The sequence below is a fragment of the Sesamum indicum genome, linkage group LG14 (assembly GCF_000512975.1).
Source record: "Sesamum indicum cultivar Zhongzhi No. 13 linkage group LG14, S_indicum_v1.0, whole genome shotgun sequence".
NCBI classification, from domain to species: domain Eukaryota; kingdom Viridiplantae; phylum Streptophyta; class Magnoliopsida; order Lamiales; family Pedaliaceae; genus Sesamum; species Sesamum indicum.
In genome coordinates this window covers 235376-255111 of record NC_026158.1, presented here as the reverse complement: position 1 = coordinate 255111, position 19736 = coordinate 235376, and the positions used below count along the sequence as shown (strand labels likewise).

Genomic DNA, 19736 nt, shown 5'->3' with positions numbered 1-19736 from the left:
TTGGCTACGAGATAAATGTACAATAATAATTAATACAATGTGTAAAAGGTGTTATAAGTAAAAAATAAAATGTAATGATTATAATTGATGTGATATATATATATATATATATATATTCGAAAAGTGAATTGTGGTGAGATATTTTTTTTCAATAAATTGAAAGGAAAAATATCCTACAAGTAAGCACAACTTTTGTGTTTTGAACCAACTCACCGACATAATTGATGCATAGTGATTGCATCCTTGGACATTGATGTCTAAAGCAAATATTTTTCCAATTTCAATGATCAAATTCAGCCCAAATTCAAATTAAAGAGTCAGACCCCCATCCGCTCTACCTAGTTGGTCTAAAAACTTTTGGTAGATAACAAGGGTAACAGCCATATTGTGAGGGACAATGCCCAACAATAAGGCCTGTACCAATAGGACCAGTACCGAACACAAAAGTCACCACATTAGTCGTATTCTATACATCATAGTTCATGTCAGCATAAAAGGGCGCCAAAAGGGACATTGTAACAAGTTGGATCAGTTGATGGAAACAACAAGTAACGAACCCTCTATGTTTTTTGTTGACCTGGCATGATCTCTTGTTGCTGGTATATTTTTTTTAAAGATAACTCCAGTAGGGTCGGGTCTAGGTAAGCCAACAAGATAGCTGATTAAGCTTTTTCAACAACACCACTGCTCGATTTTTCTCCTATTTTTCTAGACGCCATGCACTAATTTAAGCTCTATTCTTCATATTCCAAACACTCCACCTTCGCTTACATAATTTATTTCTTCTCAATCTCATATTTTTACTTGAGTTTTTCATTTTATTTCATCACATCATTTCGTTATTCTGAATTCACGACAATTGCCATATTTATTCAATTTTGTAAGAAAATCACAAAACGACATATATCTCACAGAACTATATTTGTTGAATTTCTATCCTATTTCGAGCACGTGTCTAATATATCGCAACTATCGGTGTATATTATGTGTATAAAATGTATGTTATATATCTTGAAAAAAATATTTTAAATATATAGCTTTTATATATAGTAACTAAAACAGGAATATAAATACTGATGCAATCATAATTAAATACACTCAAAATAGAATCAAATCATAATTGAGGACTATGGTTATAGAAGGGACAAATTGCGAATAGTAAATTTGTAATTCCTGAAATGCCCTAAGGACATGTGGTTGAGATGAGTCCTTTCATCAAAATAATGGGCGAAAAGGTAAAATTATATTACATAAATACTGTTGAAAATTTCCTGACGCTTTTAGCATGTGTTCGTACTGCAAGCTGTTTTTTAAACAAAAAAAAAAAAAGAGATAACTACATTCTCCTTTTCTAAAGTTTGGTGTAAATTACAAATAGACCTCTTGTGATTTGAAAAATTACATTTAACACACTTGAGATTTGCTATTGTCTAACAAATAAGTCCCTCCATTAGTCAAAATTTACTGAATTTATTGATATATACAAAAAATCAAAAAGATATATATTTACCCACAATTGACTTATTATTAACTTATAGCGTGTCAAATAAATCTTTTTATAATCAAATTACTCTCAAACATGTTCACGCGTTAATGCAATAAGGAGATATATCTTCACTTTAGTTCAAAAAAATTATTTGACTCGCAATAAGTCAGTTTTAAGTCAGTTAAGGGTAAATATTAATTTTCTTTACACTTTTTTTTTTTAATTAAAATTAGCAAATTCAGTGAATTTTGACCAATTGAGAAATTTATTTGTTAGACGGAAACAAAACCAAAAAATACTAAATGTAATTTTCTAAATATATAAGATTTATGTGTAATTACACTATCTCAGAATAGAAGAGTGTAATTATCGGTAAAAAAAATTTCTCATGAATGCTAATATAATACTATATAAGGAGGTTGGGTTGAGGTATGATGTGTGCCACTATGAAGGGACAGTATTGGTGCTATGTTTCATCATTCAACTACTCATGGAATTATGTCCTATAACTCCTACCCATTCTCTTTCTTTTTCTCATTTATAACATCTTTTCTTCTCATCCTCCTCCACTTAAATATTGACTTTTATAGCTGCCTGGGAATAATCTTATCAATATTTTATAGAAAAATATAATATTTGGATGTTCGGACAAATTTTGAAAATTTAATGTCGAATCAATTAAGGTCTTTACGATCAGAATTTAAGGTTCATAAAAATTTTAATAGGTATGAACTCATCGTGAATATTAGATTATCCTGACATCAATAGTACAAATGTCGGCCCTCCAGCTATCAAATAAGACTTGTGCTGCCCGTCTTATTATGTACCCCTGCAGTATCCATAAATCCTCGATTACTGACTTTAGTATTGGAGAACTATTGCCCGATGTGGTTCAACTGTGTGTGTGCGTTTTGCACACATATTGTTGGATTATGAAGATACCTATTACTTTTGGAGTAGCAACCATCTCTAAATCTACCAAAAATACCTTGACCTATATTTTGGAACGACAATAGCTATATATAAGTCCAAATTATAATTAATACCAATTAGTTCTGGACAAAATGTTAAAAGGTCAATAACTCAGTGACAGTGTGTTTCAGGGCTGAAGCAAAGCCTATGCTGCCACTGCTCCTGCACCAGCACCACAGTGGCTGCTACACAAGTGTTTTTTGACTTTGCTCGTGGGGCCGCCATGTTTCCAGTTGTTTTTTAGGTAAGTTTTCAAAGATGTGTGTTTTGATTTTGTTAGGTGTATTGCATAATGTGATGTATGTTTGGTATTATTTTTGAAAGATTTTGACACTGTCTTTGGGGGAGGGTGGGTCTCGGTTGGTTTGGACTCTGTTTTTCGAAAAATTGATGTTGGCCTTTTGGATTTGCGACTCGATTGGTATCTCTTTACATGAGTACTATCTATTTTGATTCGTAGGAGTCTCATAGTTGAAAAGGCGCAAAGGTGGTTCGAGGATTTATAAGTCACTCAAGCTTCTCGTTTGTACGCTTGCCAACATCATATGCATTTCATATTTAGTTACTAGAGAGTTCGCTGCAACGGGAGGCTACTCTTTTAGAGAACCATGTTTTCTTTTTGTTTTAATTAGTAGAAAAAGATAATTGAACCGTTATATGAAATATTCCTTTTTATGAAAATACGTCAAGATATTTTTTTCTCTAAATCACCATAGACCAACACATTAGTAAGTAAAGTTTAGTTTTCACTGAATGGCTGGCTACTATCATTATATAATCAGTTAAAAATCGGTGTACATTATTTTTCTTCAAAATTATTTATTAAATATAATAAAAATACAACATAATTTGAATAGAGAATTCGACCCACCTTTTAAATAGCTCTTTTAGGGCATTTATACATATTGAGCAATAAATTGAACAATGCATTTATTCAATCAATATATCAATATAATTAAAAATAATAAAATAAATTACAATAAAATCACATAAAATTGAAACAAATATCCGCACATCTGATAAGACTCGAATTTATTCATGGACTCCAACCTCAACCATCAAGCTCACACATCATGGTTCTCATATATTTATATTCCTCGTTATCCGCAATAATCAATTATACTTTTTTATTTTCAATTTTTTAAATTTAAGGTACATAGATTCCCTCTTAAGTTTCAATGTTTTTGGTTGGAGGGGAGGGGAGGAGGGTTGACAATCATCTCCAGTTTAAGGTTAGAAAGTAACATAACGAACATAGCATTAAAATCCCGTGCATCGTACTCGTTCAATGCAAAACGTCAGCATGTAAATGCAATTTTATAATATGTAAGAAGAAAAAACAAAGTACTGCATCAAAAATAACAGCATAAAATGGTTAATTCATATCCGTACTAGTACATTATATTGGGGCCTGGAGATTCGTCACAGGTCAGGGTGGTCAGGCTCTGCTAATCCCAACCCCCCTAAGTTAGAAAATGAAAACACCTCAACTTCAAAGGACTTATTCTACCTGAAAACGAATTCAATTCACACACACACACACACTTGTGGTCCGTAATTGGCCTTAAATATTGTTGGAGTGGTTGCACCTTGTAAACTGTGAATCAATTCCCCCTACTTCCCCAGCTACTTCAAACTACCCTCATTTTTTTCTTTTCCCTTTTCTCCCTCTTAAATAAACTACCACAAATTTAATGCACGCATCTCCATCATGTGCCTTCATTTGCTATTTACTTCTCACGTGCTACAGAACAATATGTTTATTGTTGATTAATTTATAAATTAATACTGCTTTATTGACCCGTTGCGGAGATTGAGGTAGTCTTAAAAATAGTTTGATTCAGAAATGTTTAAGAATTTGATAAAGATGAACTGATGGTTAGATTTGATGGGTGGTCTCCAGCAAAGAGTTTTTGATGCTTTTTTAAGTCCGCTAATGTGGGGTCGGAAGGAAAAGTAAATAGTACTTTTGTTTAGTGTAATAATGGCGTACCGTAACCTAAAATAGTTGCTGGAGTGTTTATAGGATCAAATATTTGTCCTTGTAGGGGTCTACTTGGTGGGATCTCGAGTTACTCGGTATAGGATGAAAGACGATTGTGGTTCCGGCTCAATGGTTTGTGTCAGTCAGGCGTGACTCAACCCGAGTAAAAAATATGTAGGTTCTTGTCGTGTAAAGGTATTCTGCCTTTTCGAGTGGTGTTATAGTCTTTTCACTGTTATGATCGGTATATTCCATCACATGGATTTCACATCAATACCAAATGAGTTTGGCAATTTATAAATCACAATGTTTTATCTCGCTAGGAGCATATTTTTAAGAATAGACTTATAAATCTTATAAAGTTAGAATAGACAATATCTCATGTAACGGAGTATCAATTATTATTACACATCGCATCACAAACAAAAACATGAATTGTAACGATCATGATTCACAAGGGCTAAATGTATTAGTTAATTGACTAGTTAACTAGTTTGATTCAACAAAAATAGATTTAAGCTGGACTTTCATGGTCGATAAGGTATTATATCCTACTAACACTCGTGTATGTGATTGTTCTCGTGGTGAGAATCACAATCAAGTTATATAATTTAAAAATTATAGTGCATCAAAGTTATTAATACAACTTTTGGCATGCATCCTTTTTGGTTTACGAACTTGTGCTTAGTCTATTAATTGGCATCAAAGCTAAAAAAACGAGTCTAATTCCCATCATGAATGAAGACTGCTCAAAAGATTTATTAATTTACGTTGCCATAATTATTTGTAGTGATAAGACTATAATTATGACACGACGTTTAAACAACCAAACAATTTAATATTTATATTATCACCACAAGTTATAGCTAACACTCCATCTAATATTGAACTAACAATTTTTCTTTAATTACCATGAAAGCAAAAGGTTTGAACAAAAGACGTCTCAAGCATTGCACGTAATGTAATTATAGCGTATGACATGTTTAAATCTATGCAGGCGAGTAATGTAAAATTTTAAAAAATATTTTTTAATTAGATAAATTCAAGAATAGTAATATTTTTAAATTATAAAAGAATATAAGTAACTATTTTTAGTAAAAATAAATTAATTATCCGTACGGGGTAAAAATACCGGGCCTAGGGTGTAGGTGAACAGATTGGGTGGGTAACGACTTTATTCCTATATGGGTTTAAATCTTAACGGGTAAAAAATACCGGCACGCCGTAACTTTTTCTTTTTAATTTTGTACATCGGAGGCGGATGGCGTTTGCTCCCTCCTCTTTTACCGCCAGTACTTTTTTCTTTAATTGAAAAATGGAGAAAAGAGGAAGAAAAGACACGTAAGAGAGAATAAAAGGGAAAGCGAGCGGGTGAACAAATAAAAAGGAAACGCTCGAAGCTTTCTGATTTTGGTTGAGTGGAGAGAGAGAGAGAGAGAGAGAGAGAGAGAGAGAACCTATACATACATACATACATACACATACATACTTACAGACACACACGCATATGTATATGTATTTGTTTATTGTTTTTGTATGCTATTTTCAGATCTTTCGTTTTCATTCAATCTCTCGTCGCTAGAGGGAAATATGGCGGAGTTTCTCTGAGGAAATTTGGATTTCGGAGGAGGATTCTGGTTGTATGTTCGGATCCTTGTCGTATACCTGAAAATTTGGGGAAGAGAGATGCCAATGCAATAGGCTTCTGCGATTGCGATCCAGCTGAGATTGGTCTAGGGTTCATGTAAGGTTGGTTTTTGTTATTATTATTATTATTTTTTTTTGGGTAGAATCTCGGGAGGTGTGGATGCGTGTGTTTCTGTACCGAAATGTGTGTTTTGCTATGAAATATTTTGTTACCTCTCAATTGTGCGGCGAGCTAAGATCTGAGGGGAAATTTGACGGCATTGTTCGATATTCAGTTTATGTATTGTTGGTTGGTGTAGAATGGATGAACGGCATAATTATTCCTTTACTCTGAGATTACTTAATAAACTTTTCTTCTTATCTATTTTGGTTGCACGGTCGTAATTTTGCAGTTTTGTTGAAGTTTTCTGAACGTGTCGGTTGTGTGGCTGACAAGGTCATTTGAGCTGTTTTTAATAAGCCACTGTTAATCTGGTATCTTCTTGTTGATCTGGATCGGTTTAAATAGTATCTCTACCTTAGTACAGTTAATAATTAGGAGCCGAGCAGTTTGCATGACATTGCAAAAGCTGGACAAGGTTGTGCTTCTGCAGAATTTCCAGATCTGCTTTAGGTCGCTGATAGTTGCTTAATTTAAGACGTTTTGTGAGAAGAAAAGGGTTAAAGTTATTGCCCTTTGGGAAAAAAGTTAAAATTTTCTATAATAAGGTTGTGTGCAAGCTTATAAGACTATATGGAAAAAGTTATAGGGGAATAGAAGTCTTCTCCAGTAATGATTTTCACGACTGGTTGGAACCACGAATAATGTATTATAAGAGCTTGAAGTTTATTGTTTGACGTTTTTGTTACAAAGATCCATAAGCATGATTTTTGGTTAGTTACTTTCTCCTATATGAACTATATGTAGATTAGACTGCATAATTAATTTTGTGATGCTAATCCATTGATTTATCATCTGATGTAGTTCAACTTGAGATGGTTTTGTTTGGGAACTGCATCTCTTGAACATTGAGGATCGACTCTCTTCTCCTTTAGCCTCTTCCTTCTGAACCTGGCCAAAATGTCAGGTGTGTTGCTTGAATCATAATTCAAATGCTTCTGGCATATAATTCCTTGTCAATAGAGAATAATCTTAGGAAACACTTTTACCATTCTCAGATTATTATTTTGTCTCTTGACTTTTGCACTTAATATCATTATTTGATATGGTTAGGCCTAGAAGGAGTGGAGGTGAATGATGAAACAAGGGAGAGGAAATCAGATTACGAGAACTCTGAAGATGAAAGAAGGAGATCAAAAATTGGGTCTCTGAAGAAGAAGGCCTTAAATGCTTCAAACAAGTTTACTCATTCTCTGAAAAGAAGAGGGAAAAGGAAAGTTGATTTTAGAGTGCCTTCCTTTTCCATTGAGGACATCCATGACCCAAGAGAGGAGAGTGCTGTTTGTGACCTGCGTCAAAAACTTCTTGACAGAGATTTGTTGCCAGTTAGACATGACGACTACCATACCTTGCTTAGGTGAGTTGTTCCCTGGTTCGCTTTTCGTCAAATATGCTTTCCTTTGGTTCGCCTTCCTTTCCACATTGCATGCTCCACATCAAGGATGTCAACTGTTGGTGGTGGTTCCTACTGAAATCCTTTGACTTCAAGTAATGTGAAACCAGTGATTTGGCTATAGTTGTTTGATATTATTTCTTGCTGGAGAAAAGGATGAAAAGCATTATTTTGATGGGTGAGCTCATCTACATGTTTGTTAAATGCATTCAGGTTTGTGAAAAATAATAATTTAGGGGAGTTGCATGACATTTAGGGGGTGGTGTGCCTGTTTACTGATACTCTTCTGTCTTGTTTTACTGCAGCGGACCCAAAAGTTTATATGCTTATATTATTAATTTCTGATACACAGATTTCTCAAAGCAAGAGACTTCGACATTGATCAGACCATCCAGATGTGGGAAGAAATGCTTAACTGGAGGATGGAATATGGAACAGACACCATATTGGAGGTAATGAGGCATGACATGATAAAATTGGAAATAGATTTCTTAGTGGTTTTCTCATGTACTGAACTGTGCTCATGATCCTTGATAGGTTCCCATGCTTACCATGGGACATTTCATTTTTCCTTCTACTTACAGGTCCAGAATTTAATCTCACAATTTGTTGTTTGAGGGAGGTAGGGGAGGCTTCAGCATAAAATGCTGTACTATACTGCTCACTGATTATTGATTTTCAGGACTTTGTATTCGAGGAGCTTGAAGAAGTCTTGCAGTATTATCCCCAAGGATATCATGGAGTTGATAGAGAAGGCCGGCCTGTTTATATAGAAAGGCTTGGAAAAGCTCATCCAAGTAAGCTAGTGCGCATCACTTCGATTGAGAGATACGTAAAATATCATGTTCAGGAATTTGAGAAGGCTATATATGAGAAGTTCCCAGCTTGTTCCATTGCTGCTAAGAAACGGATATGCTCAACCACCACAATTTTGGACGTTCAAGGCCTGGTCTGTGATTGAATTGTTTAAACATATTTAATGCTGCTTCTGTTTTAACAAATCTATGAATAATTTTTATTACCTTTGCAAGGAAAATGGAATATTCCATCCAGTTTTTGTACTAATTGACTTATGGGACCATAGGTGCTCCAAATTCTAGTCTTATATAGTATGAGGATCTATTTATCATTAGGTTAAGAATTTTTTCATTCGATTGAGTGCCAGGGTCTAGATTGTTTTAATAAGTTTTCTTCTCATGTATGTTGACTCACACTGAGATAAGATTATAATGTTGTACAAAATGCCGTCATAAATGGTGATTGCAGGGGATCAAAAATTTCACGACAACTGCTGCTAGTCTATTGTCAGCCCTGGCAAAGATTGATAATAGTTACTATCCTGAGGTACTTCTCATTATTCTGTAGTCAATCCTTTTCTTCCAAAACATGGACACCAACATACTCCAGAACTCATAAGTGATAATTTTTCTCCAAATGTTCAAATTTTATCCAGACACTCCATCGAATGTATGTTGTTAATGCTGGACCTGGCTTCAAGAAGTTGCTATGGCCTGCTGCACAGAAGTTTTTGGATCCAAAAACTATTGCAAAAATCCATGTAATGTATATGCATTGCTTTTATTCCATCCCTTGCCCTGTTTTTTCCATTTACTGCAGCTTCGTTGGATTACACATATTTGGTCTGTACTACAGGTTTTGGATCCTAAATCTTTGGGTAAGCTACAGGAAGTCGTTGATCCAAGGTTTGCTTGAGACTTATTGTTATCTAAAATAAAATTTTCATATGAAAAGTTCATCCAACTTTTGTTGTTTATCCCCAGTCAATTGCCTGACTTTTTGGGTGGATCATGCACATGTAATGTTGAGGGAGGTTGCCTGAGGTCTAATAAGGGTCCATGGAATGATCCTGAAATCATGAAGGTACATAAATAGATGGTTCATGTACTTCCTGGAACTAACATCATTTTGTGCTATTCTAAAGTATCTGTTTGGTTGCAGCTTGTCTATAATGCAGAATCAACTTTTGTGAGGCAAATCAGCAAACCAGCCAGTGATCAGCAGAATTTTGACTCATATATTCAAATTCAGCCACTGAAGGTAGTTAATGCATAAAGTAGTATTTAGTTCATTAATAGAATGTTTGTAACCTTTTTTAGTGTATCAAATATCAGGGAAGATGCAGTGGTACATCTGCTATTGAATCAGGATCTGATGATGATCCTTGCTCTCCTACTGAAAGAAATAGCACACTCATTTCACGACTTACCCCAGTGCATGAAGAAGTAAGTCTGATAACATGCCAATCACTGTCATTAGTTCTCAATAACAAGTACAACATATTTTGCACTGGGCATAATACACAGAAGACTGAGTGATATATTGCATCTTGTTCCTCCGGAAAAACCTCCCCCATTCGTGTGTAAAAACTCACAAACATATGTACATGTGTGTGGTCACACATGGACACTAGGGTTCCAGTACATATGCATTTGATTGATATATATTTTAATGTTTGCAGGCCAGAACTTCAGATCCATGTATCTACTATAGTTGTGATGATCATTTCAGTCCAGCTGATAAAGATAGCGACAATGAGCAAGGACCAGAAGATGAGTCTTTCAATGTCAATGTTCTTGAAACTTCAAGTAGCAATGCAAGATCAAGAGTCGAAAGTATGTCCTTGCACTATATCACTGCACTTCTGTTTTTCCTCTTACTTTTAAGTTATTGCAGTGCCTTCCATTTCCTTTTTATTACAAACGTAGTAACTAGAAGAATTGCATTTTTAGTGATGCTGGTGCTTCCATGCTTAAATCTCCTTTGCTTGTATACCCTTTTTTAAATAAAAGGTTTGCGAAGATTTTGTCAACTGTATTGCCAGCGATCTTTGGAAAATTTCATGGTCGCTTAGCCGAGAAATAAATTATGACTGTTCCCCACAGTGTAACCCCATTTTCTCATATCATCCCCTAAAATTACGGTTAAAACATTGTGTATCAGGTACACTGGTTATGTATTGGTTGGATTCCATCCAAGAGAAAGTTGTGAAGAGAGGTTACCGGTATACAAGAACAGTAATATCTATTACGATCAAGCTTCTCGAATTTATCCAGAATGCATGTGTTGAGTATTGGAGGAGGCAGACCTACATTTATCCGTCCAATGCACTGGAAAATGAACCAGAACACAATAGACGCTCGCCTGTTGGTACAGCGGCTGTTGCTGCAGAGGATAGGGTCCTTCCATGTGTGCAGCGTCTCCAGAGACTGGAGACTTTGTTGGAAGAACTCAACAAGAAGCCTGTTGAAATTCCGTTGGAGAAGGAGCAATTGCTTACTCGATCTCTGGACAGAATCAAGTCTGTTGAGTTTGATCTTGATAAGACGAAAAGGGTAATGATCCGTCATACTTGCTTGACTTTATTTATGATTTTAGAGTAAACGAATTTATTCATTTTGCGTATGCTTTAGGCACTAAATTCTACAGTTCTGAAGCAGCATGAGATTGCTGAGTTACTGGAAAAGATGCGGGAATCCAAATTTCATGTAAGTCATTTGGCTCATCTGTACAAATTTATTATCGGGTCATCCCTTGTCCCCAGAACCCACGACTCCTACAGAAATTGATTAGTGAACTAACAATTAATCATTTCCCTCATTTACTGTTGTACTTTGATAAGATGTTTAAGCGCACTGCATACCATAGGTTTTCCACTGAGAATCAATTATTTAAGTAGCTTACACTTTCCATTTGCAGCGACGACGGTTCTTCTGTTAAGTGAGGATGACTATAACTGGTACACAGATTCTGGAACAGTTGAATGCATGGTTGGAAAGAAATCCTTGTTGGAGGTGAATGACAATGGGAGAAGTGCACCAAAATACAAACAGATCACTTTTCGCGGCTCTCCTTTTCCTCCAACAAAGACAATTTGTATCGGAACCTGCAAAAGTCACATTTATTTCACAACTTGAGATTGTACATTATAGGAAAAGCTCTACAATGTGCATTATAGGAAAAAGTTTTAACAAATGCACATCTTAGTCTTCTTCCTCTTAAGGAAATGCTCCCTCCCTGTTTCCACTCGATTGTTGTGTGACCACGCTGTACTAGTAAGTAGCATATAATGAGGCCGGTAAATGTAAATGAATTGTTGAGATGAGTATAGCTACGCATTCTGTGTTGGCAGGGGAGGAAGAAACCATGTAAACACAATTGTAGATGTTTGCATTTACAGGGGCCGTCTGAGACATCAGGTTAAATATTCTTGTCAAACAACATGAGCTATTTGTATGATAGTGGTATAGGCCTAATTTCCTACACTATCCAACCAAATATAGTTCAAAAATAGAATTCAAGGATAAATTCAAAAAGATTATTACAGTGAAATTTTATAAATCAATTATGTTGTGATCACGTAATTTTATTAATTAATGGATAATTTAATTATTTATTAATTTAATAAGAATTTGCCCGGATTCAACTAAATGATATTCATGTACAATGTGACTAATTATTAAATATACAAAAGTTGATTGTACATACTAGGTTGTACTAGTTAAAGCTTAATGCAAGTTCATATATGTTATGAAAATCAACCACTATGTAAACCTTTGTTGACGACGTCTTTTGCAGCTTGTGATGGAAACATTCAAGAGCGATGGGAAAGGGTCTCAACTTAAACCAGGGTGAAGAAAAGTCTTCCCTCCAGTCAAATGAACTATTTCCTTTGTCTCTTTGGAGTCAATGGGTTTACTTCTCCACCAACGATAGCTACATTAGGTTCCCTCTATGTTTGGAGAGGGTTTGGGACCAAGAAATACAAACCCGATCGAGTTTGTGTTCTCAAGTTTTACCATGGATGAATCCATCCTTCAATTCACCCGTGTTGTAAACGATTTTTAATTGAATAATCTAATATCAATAAGCCGAGTTACCGGTTTAGGATTCATGCAAACCATAAATGGTTTTGGTTGGTTCCTCTCTCTTGATTATACCATTCGGTCGCCATAAATATCAGTCTCCGCGTAAAGAAACTCATAAATATCAACCCCATAAATATCAGTTTTCGCGTGCCACAGACACTGCCCCTCAGCCTCTCTCCCATTTTCCATCTTGCGTACGTTATTACGTTTTCTTTTTATATTGATTGTATACCCAATTATGGTAGCTAGATTCTTCCCCTGGCAATGTCGGAAGTAGAACAGGAACACAGATCTCCAGCAAAATCAAAGGAGTTGGGTTCTGGAGAGAGATTCTTCCGCCTTTTTAAGTGATTTCTCGGGGTGATAATTCATGTAGAATACTCATTGGCTCATTAAATCAAGAAATATTGCCCCTGAGAATGATGGGTTTGAGCCAGATTAAGTGTTGTTTAGTTCTTGTTGTCTGTCTGTCCCTCTGCACCGCTCTCTCGGCCGTCGCGTTTGTTTCAGGTTTGTGGGTCGTGAATTTCATATTTCCAGAAACTGGGCTTTTTTAGTGCTTCTGGGATTCTTCTTCTTCTACTTATATTTTAAGATTTTTCGTAATTTACTTTTGTTGTTTTTGAGGCAGATGTTATATCTGGACAACGAGTTTTGAGTCAGAGGAGGCTCCTTCAGTCTAAGAAACGTAAGTTTATTACTATCAAGAAAGAAAGTAACTCTGCTTTCCTTCTTGTATTCCTAATTTTTCAGAATTTTGTTATTTGTCACAATGGTTTTTTTGATTGATCCAGTCATTACGCCTCAAGTGTCTTCGCTAACTTCTTTTGATAAATAAAATATGATGAATTTGCACAAGCCCATGTCATATCCCATGTAGCTGCGCAGTGAACTAAACTGATGCTACTTTTAGTTGAACTTTGTCTTTCTTTTGTGGTTCTTCTTCTTGGAGAGGAGATGGGAGTAGGACAGTCCAATGTATCATGTTCCATGGTTGGGGGCTGGGCGGGACAATGCTCGTAGCATCACCCCTTCGGTGCTGATGTAGTTGTGCAAATACGTCTTTGAACTGAAGAATGGATACTAATCAGTTAGTTACCTTGGGAAATCTGTAATATATCCAAGAACGTCAGAGAGTGTTTGTATAACTATGCCTTAGTCGTGACTGCAACGTATTCTTTCTTGTTCCTGAGTTTCTCATGTAATCGCGTAAGTGAATGAGAGCATATCACCTAACGGCTGATGTTGTCGTGCAGTATGAGCTTTGTGTTCATTATGCTAAATAGTGGCAATGTCGTAGTGTAATTAACTTCAATAGATTGTGTAGTTTCACAGCTTGGATGAACTAATAGACGGATTTGTGCACCTGAATCATGTTTTATTCCTGAGCTTTACTTTTAGCACCACCTAGTTTTTCTTGCCTGACCAGACTATCCACATTCTGGCATTTCTGTTCACAGCTTGCCCTGTAAACTTCGAGTTTCAGAACTACACCATCATCACTAGCCAATGCAAGGGACCCAATTACTCGCCTAAACTGTGTTGTTCAGCTTTCAAAGATTTTGCTTGCCCATTCGTGGATGAGCTGAACGACTTGAGCAACAGCTGTGTTACAACCATGTTCAGCTATATCAACATCAATGGCAAGTATCCGCAAGGTCTGTTTGCTAGTCTGTGCCGGGAAAAAAAGGAAGGGCTCGAATGCCCTCCAGATCCACCATCCTCTCCACTATCAGATGAAGATAACAAAAGCAGCGGGAGCCGGATAATATGTCAAGTGTTGTCAGTGGCGATGCTCTTAGCAGCTAATCTTGTGCTGTCTCTGCAGTTGTTTGTATGAGACTTGCAACATGTGATTCATTATGTTTCTGTTGCTACTTCAAGAACCTAACTAGAATTTGCATGAATAAAAGTCATCAAGTTTCTTGCTGCCTTTTCTTGAGTTTTCTCTCCGTCGAAAGTTTTTACCCAAATTAAGTTCAGCTAAACTAAATCAATCACAAAGCAAATTAGTACACTTGTCGTATGGTTAGTCAATCTTTTGAATTGTATATCATATGACATATAATTAGTTCATATTCAAAATTTTAAGTAAGAAACCTTTGGGTTCAAATTGCACTTACATACAAGAATCAGTCTATTTTGATAATTTTTTTGGTAGTTGTTGAAATTGACCCTCCCTCTTGATCAAATCTTTAAAGAACAAAAATCTCTCATTTTCTAGTAAACTTGGAATCAAATGGTTTCACTTATTGAAAAAATAGTGAAACTAAAAAAATAAATAAATTAGACGATAATATTCTATACTAATATTAAAAATAAGTCATTATGTACTCACAAGTGATACCATCGTACTATTTTTTTTAATTTGGTATTATACCATTAATTAAATAATTTTAAAAATTAATTATAATTAAGCTCTCTACATTAATGAACGGGCTATTAGTGACCACTAAACAATTTTTGAAAAATGAAAATTATACTCTAATTAGTTAATTTAAAAATTAATTGTAATTACTCTTTCTTTTTTTTCTTTTATAATTTTTATAAAAGTAATTTCATATTATTTTAAAATATAATTTATTAATTTATATATTTTATTTTTATTTATAAATATATTTTAATACATAAAAAATTATTTATACTTATGACCACTACTGGTGTATAAAAAAAAGTCCACCAATCATTTGAATTGAAGTCAAAATACCAAAAGTGGTGTTGTGGCTGTGCTTTTTTCATCTAATTAATTATTATAATTAATTGGAAGTTGGGGAAAAAAAAAAGAAGAATTTATAATATTTTGTGTTCCTTATTGGTAGGGTAGGGTGGGGTGGGGTGGAGGGTGGGGTGGCAAACTCGGGGATTAGTCCAAAACCAGTGGCAATAATGAAAGCGGCCCTATGCATTTAAGCAGAAACATAAACATATAAATTGAGGTCTCTTTCCTTCACGTTTCTTAGTTTCGACGCTCGCTTTCTCGAAACAAGTGGATATAGATTGGCAGATACCTCATACATTCCTCCACCTCTCTCTCTCTCTCTCTCTCTCTCTCTCTCGCTTGTGGATTATGGCGATCTGCTTATCAGAAATTTTGCCTAAATTGTTAATCAATGAATCGAAGATTGATGTTTGATTGAACCTGCCGTCGCAAACTTCAATTGGAGGAGCTTCGGAGTTGTTTTCGGTTTCGCTGTTGTCAGGAAGGTCAGAGCTTTATGTTAATGCGTCATTTAGACGGGAGATATGGTGTAATTATCTTGCTATGTGTTCTTTTTTTTCTTTTTCCCTCTGGAATGATGGGTTTGGTAATGTTGTTATTCTTCTGGTGTGGAGGCCGGTGAACGCTTTTATGCGTCTTGTAATGTTTTTGCAGGATTGAATTGCTCGTTGTTGGGTTTATGAGGGGAAAAAGTGGCTTGTGGAATTGTGGGGATTGAAATTGTGCGTTGTGTTGGAGTTTAGTGGTAGTAGATTGTATGGGGTCTAGAATATAGCTATTATGTTTTAATTGATTGTTGTTTTGCGCATTGCTGGAGTTGTCAACATGTTATTCTACTTTCTGCGTGTGGAACGAGAAACTGGCTATATTTTCTCTGTGTATTCATTTATGGTTAGGAGCCAATTCTCCCGCTGTGCTTCTTTCTAAGTTGTCTTGCTTCTATTCTTGCAATTGGTTTGTTTTAGCTGACTTGTTCGTATGGTTATCCTAAAAAAATTGAAGTATACTGCATTATGTAGATTCTGATGATCAAGCATTACTTTTATCTTGGAAGAGTCATAACAGGCCTGCTTGGCAATATTGTTAATGTGTGGAATATGGATACATGATCTGAATGGTTATGCCCTAGGCCAAAGCATGCCAGAAATCAATATTATTGATCAGCATTGCATTGGTCTTGATCGTATATTTCACTGCAATATCATAAGGAATTTTTCTTTCATTAGGTTCAGATTTTGGGAAGATGGTCACTGCCCTCGTATGGCCTAAAATCATACCTTTTCTTGTATAATCTTTTGGATTACATTTATCTACTTGGACCTTGTCACAATTGCATCAAATTGAATTTCAAATGGAGGAAATTCAAAGATATTTACAGCTAGAGAGGCAGCCATCACGGGTCTGACCGGAGAAACAAAAGTTTTTATAAAGCAAATTCATTTTCATAATGTGGTCTCATGTTTTGAGTTACTTGAGCAAACTTTATGTATATGTTATAAATAGAAAATAGGCACTTGTTAGTATTGCTTTTCCGCTTACTGGTTTATGGTGTATTAATCACTTGGGGCACGTTTCCGCGTACTGGTTTATGGTGTATTAACCACTTGGGGTACGTTAGCGCGTGAGTGGGATTATAGAAAACTGCTGTGGTTGTCTTGGTGCTACAACTAAATGACAAACAATTGTTGCAACATACTTGGATGATTGATTGCTTTCCTTACAGGACTGTTCCTCCAGATGATGTCCCGCCAGCGAGGAAACCATGCTGATGACATGGAAGAAGAATATGAAATGGAAGGGGTAGATGATATGATGGATGAGTTCCATGGAAGAGATGGTGGTGCCTCAGACTCTGATGTGAATGAATTTGACTACATGGTTTGGTCATAACTGAAACATATGCTGTTAATCTTGTTTGGCCGTTTTCATTTCCAAGTTATCTACTTAACCTTTTTTTCACCCCAAATTGACCTCCAAGAGTTTTTAAAACTTTATAAAATGGTGGGCACTAATCATCGCTCCATCTGTTCTCTCTCCATCTCTTTTGCAGAATAGTAGAAACCAAGACACTACAGCAGCTCAAGCTAGAGGAGGCAGAGATATCCAAGGGATTCCCTGGGAAAGGCTCAATATAACAAGAGAGAAATATAGGCAGACTAGATTAGAACAGTATAAGAATTATGAAAATATTTCTCAATCTGGAGAGGTGTCAGAAAAGGTGTGTTGTTATCTTCATTTTACTAATTGTCCCTCTGTATAGTCTCCCTTGGTTTTGTTGATTGTTATGTTATTTTGTTTATTAACTTTCGTGCCTTTCCTCTTGTGAATAGGAATGCAAAACCACTGAGAAAGGCGGCTCATACTATGAATTCCGACGAAATTCAAGATCTGTGAGATCGACAATTCTGCATTTTCAGGTAACTGAAATAGTAGCTTATACCAAAAAAAAATATTACTTAATCATTCTCTATTTGGATCAAGTTGGACAATCTGTAACGTCCATAAGAAGTCTATCCATCTCTCTTACACACACATGTTTCCTCTTGCATGCATGATATATTACTAATTCTACCATAATAAAATTTAACTAATCTTAGGGAGGAATAGTCGACCTATTAATTACTTTTGAGTTGATCAATATTTCTGTTTTGGTCAAATAATTTGAGCATTATCAAGATATGAAGGGTTTTGATTTGTGGCAGCTTGACTGAAATTTCAAGATGTCAAAACTAGTGTAGTCAGTATATGAGGTATTAGAAAATTGGCAGCTGTCTGTAAGATCTCTTGTGGTGAGCGGTTATTAAGGCAGAGGAAGTGATGAACACAACCATATTGTTCTGTCAGAAGAAGTGTAAAAGGTGTACCTGAAAAATGTGAAGTAGATCTCTGTTGTGCCTAATTGTTTTAGCATACAGTGACAAAACTTTTTCCTAAGCTTTAATCAACTATATGAACTGTACAGATGAAGAAATGAGGAAAAGGACGTATGAAATGAGTTAGCATGACTTGGTAAATAGATGCAACACGAATGCTTAGTAAGGCGTGTTACATAAATAATACCCTTCAGGGTGGGTTGCTTATTGTTCTCTTTGCCTGATTGTAATTTTCAGCAAAAGTATATTATCTCTGTTCTCCTTTCTTACTGTTAATACTTTTTCACTTCTCTTGTTGGAACATGATAATCTATGAATTCACTGCTTTGCTTGCAGTTGAGAAATTTGGTATGGGCTACATCAAAGCATGATGTTTACCTTATGTCACATTACTCAGTTATGCATTGGTCCTCATTAACACATACCAAGTCTGAAGTTCTTAACGTATCAGGACATGTAGCACCTTGTGAGGTCGGTGATTCTGGCTTTGGCACTTTCCTTATACATATTTTTCTAGAGTTTGTCCTGGAATTCCTTATTGTCTTTTCTTATACGTCTCTTTTTTACCTAATGCAGAAACATCCTGGAAGCTTGTTGGAAGGATTTACTCAGACCCAGGTCAGCACTCTAGCAGTGAAAGATAAGCTGCTAGTTGCTGGGGGATTTCATGGAGAACTAATCTGCAAGGTCTTTCTTTAAATTCCATTAAATAAGTCTAGTTACAAGCAGCGTCAGAAAACTTATTATTGGCCTGTATTCTTGTGTTCTTGAAGGTTATCATTTTTTATTTTGCTTGACCCTAGTGGTTTTAGGATTTATTCAGAATGTACCTAGTTCTATGAATTGCTCTCAGCGCAGTATAACTTGACCAGTGAAATTGCTCTTACATTCAGTTCATTTGGCCAGGTCAGATGAAATTGTTTTTCCTGGAGATGATCTAGTAATTTTGGTTTACAGGATTTGAGCAAATCCTCCCATTTGTTTGGCTTCTGATCAATGATAAAGCATGAAAAAGGCTGAGAGAATTATTTCAAGAGTTTTCTTCTTGAGCTTTGTTTGCGATATTCCATGTCTTTTGGCTGTTTCTCCATGCTAAATTTTGCTTCCGACAGCCTCGTTGCTCAGTTGTTTTGTTAAACTTGTTTTGACTGCAGTATTTGGACAGACCTGGAGTTTCTTACTGTACGCGGACTACCTATGATGATAATGCCATCACCAATGCTGTTGAGATATACACGTCTAGCAGGTTCGGCTAGTTCTTCGAACTTGTTTTTGATAACAAGCTTTCTGTTTGTGGATGTCCCTGAATGTTACCTCTCTCTTCTCTCCAGCGGTGCAGTTCATTTTGTAGCTTCAAATAATGATTGTGGGGTTAGAGATTTTGATCTGGAAAGTTTCCAACTGTCTAAACATTTGCCGTTTTCTTGGCCGGTGAATGTGAGTTTTTCTCTCCGTATGAATATATGGTTGTTCATGTCTTATGCATCCATGTGTATTTTATTGTGCACTTGGCCAAGGATGTTGTCAGTGGTGGTATTTATTTATTTATTTATTTTTTTTGGGGGGGGGGGGGTAGGGGGGGGCTAAAATTGGTCGGTGGAATTACTACTTTGTTT

At 35.7% G+C, this 19736-nt stretch overlaps 3 protein-coding genes across 6 annotated transcripts in view; all 3 read left to right on the top strand.

Annotated features, from left to right (window-relative positions):
• Positions 5819-11925, top strand: LOC105176551 (phosphatidylinositol/phosphatidylcholine transfer protein SFH13). Of its 2 annotated transcripts, none has more exons than XM_020698818.1 (15): positions 5819-6186; positions 7054-7156; positions 7303-7606; positions 7995-8094; positions 8325-8591; positions 8909-8986; positions 9096-9200; positions 9296-9345; positions 9424-9523; positions 9602-9700; positions 9775-9885; positions 10122-10275; positions 10604-10995; positions 11074-11148; positions 11360-11925. In XM_020698818.1, exons 2-15 carry the CDS (start codon positions 7150-7152, stop codon positions 11378-11380), a joined length of 1863 nt encoding a protein of 620 aa, XP_020554477.1. In that variant the 5' UTR covers positions 5819-6186; positions 7054-7149; the 3' UTR covers positions 11381-11925. The 2 variants fall into 2 exon arrangements, with proteins under 2 accessions (XP_020554477.1, XP_011097694.1); XM_011099392.2 differs by having other exon boundaries at positions 5819-6191.
• LOC105176550 (GPI-anchored protein LLG1) lies at positions 12411-14461 on the top strand. Its single transcript, XM_011099391.2, has 3 exons — positions 12411-13038; positions 13160-13216; positions 13989-14461. Exons 1-3 carry the CDS (start codon positions 12948-12950, stop codon positions 14366-14368), a joined length of 528 nt encoding a protein of 175 aa, XP_011097693.1. The 5' UTR covers positions 12411-12947; the 3' UTR covers positions 14369-14461.
• LOC105176549 (uncharacterized WD repeat-containing protein C2A9.03-like) overlaps positions 15481-19736 on the top strand; it is a 5328-nt gene continuing 1072 nt past the window's right edge. Inside the window, exons 1-8 of one of the 3 annotated variants that reach the window (XM_011099390.2) lie at positions 15481-15732; positions 16985-17125; positions 17298-17465; positions 17578-17664; positions 18457-18591; positions 18697-18807; positions 19275-19366; positions 19452-19557. In XM_011099390.2, coding sequence (XP_011097692.1) covers positions 16985-17125; positions 17298-17465; positions 17578-17664; positions 18457-18591; positions 18697-18807; positions 19275-19366; positions 19452-19557 — 840 coding nt within the window. In that variant the 5' untranslated portion in view covers positions 15481-15732. Of the gene's footprint in view, positions 15733-16970; positions 17183-17297; positions 17466-17577; positions 17665-18456; positions 18592-18696; positions 18808-19274; positions 19367-19451; positions 19558-19736 lie in introns of those variants that run through there. The other 2 variants (XM_011099389.2, XM_020698859.1) reach the window with 2 other exon arrangements.